The following is a 7,636-nucleotide window of genomic DNA, read 5'->3' on the forward strand; positions in this document are numbered from 1 at the left end:
GGGGGGTGGGGAGGAGTGAGGGGCGCGGGGTGGGGGTGAGAGGGGAACGGGAAGGGGGCGTGAACCGGAGGCGTGAGGGGTGCGTGGGGGGGCGGGCACAAGGGGCGCGAGGGGGACCGTGAGGGGCTTTGAAACAATCTGCGCTGCCTCACCTCCCCAACCTGCCAGTCAGCGCCCGCCCTTTGAGGTCCCTGGGGAGAGAGGAGGAGGCCGGACGGTGTTTTCAAAGAGACAATCCGGGTGTTAATTGGCCCAGCAGCCCTTTAGGCAAATAATCCTGCCCCTCGCCTCCCCGGAGTAAATTAGCACTAGAGCTGGGAGGCAGAGGAAGCCTTTCGGCAGGCCCCTCAGGGATCCAGCTGCTCAGCACGGCACCGGGGCAGTGGGGCACGGGAGGCCGGGCAGGGGCGGCAGATCAGGGGGCATGAGCGCACCCCGCTCATCCTCTGGTGTGCCGCCTGCTTTGGCTCTGGGTTCTCTAAGAGGGGAGCTGGCCTCATCTGCGCCCCAGCACTGTGGTGTGGAGACTCCTGGCCGCGGGGCCGGGCCCCTTCAAGACCTATCAGCAGAGTCTGTGGGTTTCTTGTTCCGTCAGTTGGGGCATGAGCTCGTTAGTGTCTAGGACGCCAGGCTGCACATCCTAAATTGAAGGCCTCATACCCAAACCAAACTCCACCTTTGGCCCCCAAGGACCAACCAGGCCTGTTTTGGAAACCCAGTGGTTGGAGGTTGGGGGGAACTGCAGGCTCTGGGGCGTGGTGGCTGCTTCTGAGGCTCCCTGTAGGTCCATGCCTCCACACACCGCCCCCTCCTGCATGACTGCCACTCCCCACCTCACTCCCACCTCACTGGTTACTGCTCCCTGCCTGGGCTTTCCCTGTCCTGCCATGCTGACCAGCCCGCCTGTCCCGCAGGGGCCCAGGGCATCGTCAGCAGTGGCCTGATCCCCTCGCTGGTGTGGAAGCTGCAGAGGGAAGAGGAGGAGATTCAGCAGCTCATTCTGGACACGCTGGCATCCTGCCTGCAGGAGGACGCTGCCACTGAGGCGCTGGACAACCGAGTGGTGCCCTTCCTCAAGCAGATGCTCCTCAGCTCCAACAATGACATCCGCAGCAAGGCTGCCCGCACCCTCATGGCTGTCTGGTGAGGCCCAGCAGGGCTGCCCCCAGGGCTTCTGCCAGGCTCCCCTCACCTGCTTGGGCCCTGGGAGGAGGGCCCTGGGAGGGTGGCAGACCCTTTCCACCGGGGTGACCAGCCACCCAGTTTGCTCTCACAACCCGGGAAGCCTCTCAGTCCTGGTCAAACAAGGTGGTTGGTCACCCTACTTTACATGAGGAAGGCCTGCACAGAACAGCTGATGGTAGAGATGTTTCCCAGTGGTTAATACATGCTTGATAAGTGCCAGGCGGTTTGGGACACTCGGGGAGCCCACCGCCCTCATTTTCACAGCTTCATGTAATGTCAGGATTAAACTGACCTAAAAAGTCACCTTACCTGAGTCCCCACCTGAGGGGGCTTCCCCACTGAGGGGCCATCGAGTGACGGTCCCACTCGGCAACAGCTGGTTTTACCCCTCGCAGTTCCGACTGCTGAGGTGAGGTCAAATGGGCCTCCCTGTGGTTTGCACTGGAGGTATCTGTCCCCCGTTTTGGATCCAGGGAGAACATGTCTAGTTTCTTCTTCCTGTGATAGCTTAGGGCTCTGGGTGGTGGGACAGGGCCGAGGGGCTCCATCAGCCCCGCTCCACCTGAGATAGGTGTCTAGCTGCACAAGGTGTGCTCCCAGGTTTTCTGAGTGTGCTGGTGAGGCTGAAACCACACCCTAGGGCCCCTCTACACCTGGCCCCATGCCATGTCCAGTCCTGGACCACAGAGGCGGTCCCCACAGAAGCTCTTCCCCTGGAATCCCCCTGGGGTGGTCCTGGGCCAGGCCCCCTAGAGTCCCCACTGTTTCCTGTCTGCCTAGCATCCCTCTTGAGGGCAAGAACCAGGTGTGGCAGTATGACGTGATCCCCATCCTGGTGCACCTGCTGAAGGACAAGACCGAGGAGGTGCAGGCCAATGCTGCTGGGGCCCTGATGTACGCAACCATGACCACTGAAGGTGAGGTAGAAGGGGCTGCCCCAGGGTCCAGGCAGGCAGCGCAAGTGAGGGGCAGGGCTGAGGCTCTGCTGTGTGAGCCCTGGAGCGAATCCAGCACACCTGGCTGCTGTAGTGGACTTTCCAGAATCTCTCTTCTCTGGTTCAGGGTCCAGGTGCTACTCAACCCACTGAAAAACCCTCCAGGGAGGCAACCGTCTCTTTTAGAGGCTGGTGAGGTTTGGGGAAGCAGCCCCTGGGCCGTTAGGAACAGGTGTTGGTGGCCCGCAGGAAAGTACGCGGCCCTGGATGCCGAGGCCATCACCCCACTGCTGGAACTGCTTTGCTCGTCCATGAGCAAGGTGCGGCTTAATGCAATCAAGGCCCTCACCATGCTGGCTGAGGCCCCTGAGGGCCGCCGCTACCTACAGGCCCATGTGCCCACCTTCCGAGTCAGCGAGAAGGACATCAACCAAGCCGTGCAGCGGGCAGCCCACATCGCCATCAAGGTCATTGAGTGGAAGCCCTGAGCCAGCCCTGTAAGCTGCCTCTATGAATAAATTGGCTGATCTCTTTATCTTGGGTCAGAATGGCTCTTCATGTTCTTCTCTCTCTCCTGCCAAAGGGTAAATGCCAGGCCTAAAGGATGGGTCCCAGCAGGCAAGGCACACGGGCCCAATGCCAGGATGTCCCAGGAACGGCGGGTGGCTGCAGGAGCACCGCTTGCTCTCCATTGGGACCATGGGCCTGGAGGCCGGGCAGCTCTTCAACAGGTAGAGCGTAAGGGCTGAGCCCTCAGGGACAAGGGGGTGAGCCCCAGGAGTTAGGCTGGGGAAGGAACCCAGCTGGACTAGGTACAGTTCCAGCTTCAGACGCTTGCTAGATGCTTGTGAGTGTGGCTGGCATGGCCGTGGCAGGCCCTCCCCAGGGCCTTGCTCAGCCAGGTCTGTCTTCCTACAGTGTGTGGCAGGAAGAGAGGTCAAAGGTTCAACCCCATGCAGGGTCTTCCTGGAGTAGTAGTACTCAAGACAGGGCAAGCTTTCTAGTTTCCTTGCTAAGATCTTTCTCTAAACAGCTGCCTTCTTCTCCAAAGCAAAAAAGTTGCTCTGTAAGATCTGGGCCGGACTGAAGCAGACCACAGTTCCCTTCCTCTCCTCCTCGCCTGCTAGCCCTCAGGGCAGCCCCATAGTGAGCCAGCCCCCTGTGCCTCACCCTGTCTCACTTCTCCCACTGCCTTGAAACTGGACAAGGACACTGGAGAGCTCAGGGTAGGAGAGAGAGGAGGGCTGAATGAGATGGTGTGGGGAGAGAAAAGGGGGCTTAGTGAGTGGTGTGTTGGGGGGGAGGAGAGAGAGGAGTCTGAGTAAGGAGTGTGAGGGAGGAGAGTGAGGGGGGCTGAGTGAGAAGTGTGGGGGAGGAGAGAGAGAGACTGAGTGAGGGGTGTGGGGAGAGAGAGGGATTGAGTAAGGGGTGTGGGGGAGGAGAGAGGGAGGCTGAGTGAAGGGTGTGGGGCAGGAGAGACAGGGGCTGAGTGAGGGGTGTGGAGGAGAGAAGAGTCTGAGTGAGGGGCGTGGGGGAGGAGAGATAGGCAGGCTGAGTGAGGAGTGTGGGCTGCAGTAGCCTAGCTGCAGAGGGCAGGGGGACGGGGCCGTGGGGGAGGTCAAGAGAGACCCAGATTCTCCCCCAATCCACCCGTGCCTGGCCTGGTAAGGTGCCGGTTCTCCTGGCTTTGAGGGAGAAGATGGTCTGCACATCAGAAACCCTTTCTGTGGTCTATGGAGGAGCTGCAGAAGCGGAGCTCCCTTCAGGGCTAGGCTCCCTTGTCTGGGGCCAGCTGGAGAGGACATCTTCTCCTGTGAGCTTGTGGAGGCTCCCTCTCAGGGTCTCCCTTGCTCACATCCCAGAGCCTCCAGGTGTGGGGGAAGGAGAGAGGTGTGTGTGTGGGGGGCTTATGGGTGCCCCCCTCCTGGAATAGACACCATCAGCTGAACCAGAATTCCAACGTGAGCTCCTTCCTGAATCCTTAGAATGAGCCCAGGGTCTTCACTTTCTGGAAGAGTCACTGATCACTTAGAGATTTGTCTTTTTGGGATGAAAGGATTAGCCCAAGTGGGCCCTCTAGTTCTGAAAGGGATGGCTGCTGGGCCCCACTGGGATTTCAGGTGAAATCTGATTGTCAAAAAAGGCCAGGTAAGAGGAAATCTTTTCTCCTTCAGGAAACCAGGCGCTCTAGGGGCCCCACTCCCTCAAGTCCCAATCCTGCCTCTACCTACAGCAGGCTGGCTCCTCCCTACCACCTCACCAGAGAACTCTGGCCAAGGTCACCGACTTCACTGCCAAGGCCCCAGTTTCTTGGTGCCTGACCCATGGCAGTGGCCTGGTGTGGACTGCCCGTCCTCCCCAGGCTCTGGCTGGGTCCTTTTGTTTTCCTTCGTAGAACCCTCTTTCCCTGTGTGACTAGTAGTGTTAGTGTTCCTCCTGGCTCTGCTCTGGGCCTTGCCTTCTCTCACTCTCTCACAGGATACCATCTGCCTGGCTATGGGATCTCCACTAGGTTCCCTGCTTAGCTGAACCTGCCCTCTCTCCCCTAGATCTGTGTTTCCAGCCCCATCCTTGCTCTTAAGTTCCGGACCCTTCAGTCCAACTAGACATCTACCCTTAAATGACTCCTGGCAAGAACTGACACCAATTCTTCACAAAATCTTTCAAAAAACAAAAGAGGCAGGAACCTGAGCAGCTCATTCTATGAGGTCAGCATTACCTTAATACCAGAAGCAGACATAGATACCACAAAAAAAGAAAATCACAGACCAATTTCCCTTATGAATATTTTTAAAAAAACAAAAACAAATCTGTTGCCATCAAATTTATTCCAACTCATAGCAACCCTACAGCACAGATTAGAACTGCCCCACAGGGAGAAGCGGCTGGTGGATTTGAACTGCTGACCTTTTTGTTTAGTAGCCAAGCTCTTAACCACTGTGCCATCAGGGCTCCCTTATGAATATAGACACAAAAAAACTCAACAAAACATTATCAAACTGAATTCAGCAACATATAAAAATTACTATACACCACAGCCAAGTGGGATTTATCCCAGGAATGCAAGGTTGGTTTAACGTATGAAAATAAATGTAATATCCTCTATAAATAGAATCAAGGACAAAAAACATATGATCAACTCAATAGATGCAGAAAAAGCATTTGACAAAACCCAATACCCATTCATGATAAAGGGGGAAAAAAAAAAAAAACCTCTTAGCAAACTAAGAGTAGAGGAGAAATTCCTCAACATGATAAAGAACATCTATAAAACCCCACAGCTAACATTACACATAATGGTGAAAAACTGAAAGCTTTCCCCCTAAGATCAGGAAAAAGCCAAGGATGTCTGCTCTTACCACTTCTACTCAACATGGTACTAGAGGTTCTGGCCAGGGCATTTATGTAAGAGAATGAAATAAAAGGAAAGAAGATTGGAAAGAAAGAAGTAAAACTATGCAGATGATATGATCTTGTACGTAGAAGAAATCCTAAGCAATCCATGTAAAAACTACTAGAACCAATAAATAAGTTCAGCCAAGTTGCATGATACAAGATCAATATACAAAATTCAATTGTATTTCTAAACACTAGTAACTAACAGCCCAAAAATGAAATTTAGAAAACAATTCCATCAAAAGATAAAATACTTAGAAATAAATTTTACAAAAGAAGTGCAAGACTTGCTCAGTGAAAACTTCCAAACATTGGTGAAAGAAATTAAAGATTTAAACAAATGGAAAGACATCCCATGTCCATGGATTAGGAGACTTAATATTGTTAAGATGGCAATATATGTTTTCAGGCAACAAAACTCAACATGTCCGAAATGGAGCCCACCTCTCCCCAGGCTGCCCTTTCTGTGTGGCCTGTCTTCAGAGGTGGTGTACCCTCTGCCCACCCCACCCCATCCCTCCAGAAGTTGAATCACTCCTGGAGTCGTGTCTAACTGCTAGTTTCTCTGGATGCCATTCCTTTATCTTTCCTTTCTGCCATTAGTTTGGCTGCATTATTCTAGGACTGTCCTGGTGGTGTCCTGCCTCCTGGTCATCTTCCCAGTGGCAGCTGACCCATCGCTTCCCTGCCTCAGTCCCCAGGGACTTAGGAGGCCTGGTTGGTTGTCCTCCCCACCTGTCTCCCTGCCTCTTCTCCCACTGCTCCCTTTGCATGTGCCCTGTCTCAGCATCCTCAGACATGCTTCCTGCCGACTATGTGCCACACGGCTCACTGACTACCTCCTCGTCCTCAGGGAGGCCCTCCCTCACTATGAAGCTAGGTGGGGCTCCCTGCCAAGGGCCCTGCCATGCACACAACACAGGTGGGCATGCAGGCGGTGCCGGTGTTGGGGGGCTGGCTTGGCCTGTGTCCTCTCCCTGTGTGCTCTGTGACTTTACTGAGCCTCAGTTTCTTCCTCTGTGAAACGCAGGCCCTTCTAGTACCTTCCACAAAGGGTGGCCCTTTGGCCTGGATGAGAGAATGCACGGAAAGTCCTAGCCCCAGCCAGAGTAAGCAGTAGGCCACACTAAGTGCTGGCCATTGCCACAATTGTTAATTGTCTGAATCTCTCCAGAGAGCAGCTCCCATGTGCTCTGTTCATGGCTATCTCCTTGATGCTGATAGGTGGCTGGCACACAGTAGGCACTCGGAAATGTCATCAGAAGGATTGAAGTGGGGCTGGCCACATGAGCTTGCCTTCAGAGTGCAATTTCCATGATGTCAGGTGGGCCTCGAGACTTTTCCTAAAGATGCAAATTGTTTACTTTGGTCTGGAGAGCAGAAGGAGGAATGAGAGGTGCAGGGGTGGGGAGGGGGGTAGGGCGTGCTGCAGAGTCACAGCCCAGGAGTGGCCAGGTCGTTAAAGGGAACTGGACCTGTGGGCCCAGCTCCCAGCAGAGCTCAGTGAGGAGATGGGAGGCTGCATAGCAGGAAATCCTGGCCTGCTCTGTAGGAGCAGGGACCACCTGGCCTTACTGCCAGCCACCCTCGGGCCAGGTGTAGCCATGGCTTCTGCACTTGGGCAGCTCTGCCCCAGCTGGCCTGGGCCCAAGCCAGTGAGGGCACAGCCCTAGGGTAGGAGAGTGAGCCCCTTAGTGGGTGCTTGCCCAGCATGGGAGTTCTGCAGGCAGGGCCACACCGTGAAACATGGGGCAGAAAAGCCAGCTCATGGAGGCTGAGTGTAGGAAAGAGATGGTGGCGGTGGGGTAAACACAAGCAAAACCCTGAATATATTTGGAGATAAAAAGCCAAAATTAAATTTACAGTGAAAGTCAGTGTTTATGCAGCAAAACCATTGGGAGAAAGTGACTCATTTTGTGCAGGAACAGATGTTCTCGTCTGCACAGCCTGTGTTGGCCATAGTGGATGTCACTTCCGTCCCTTCAGCATGGGCCCGTGACTGGCAGTGCTGAGTGCAGACCCCAGCAGCACGGCATGTGTGTGGCCCCCAGCCCACTCTATGTCTCCTGTAGGAAGCACTCCCCCCTACTGGAGAGGTCCAGGCACTGGCCTGAGCTGCC

General features: G+C 55.0%; 1 protein-coding gene across 1 annotated transcript in view; it reads left to right on the forward strand.

Moving 5' to 3' along the window:
• Window positions 1–2,608, forward strand: part of RSPH14 (radial spoke head 14 homolog) — a 73,262-nt gene extending 70,654 nt beyond the window's left edge. The window contains exons 4-6 of the mRNA XM_004386174.1: window positions 915–1,143; window positions 1,966–2,102; window positions 2,370–2,608. Of these exons, the coding sequence (XP_004386231.1) occupies window positions 915–1,143; window positions 1,966–2,102; window positions 2,370–2,608 (605 nt within the window). The remainder of the gene's footprint in view (window positions 1–914; window positions 1,144–1,965; window positions 2,103–2,369) is intronic.
• Window positions 2,609–7,636: the final 5,028 nt, after the last annotated feature.

Source organism: Trichechus manatus, unplaced genomic scaffold, assembly GCF_000243295.1.
Source record: "Trichechus manatus latirostris isolate Lorelei unplaced genomic scaffold, TriManLat1.0 scaffold00157, whole genome shotgun sequence".
In the NCBI taxonomy this organism is placed as follows: Eukaryota; Metazoa; Chordata; class Mammalia; order Sirenia; family Trichechidae; genus Trichechus; species Trichechus manatus.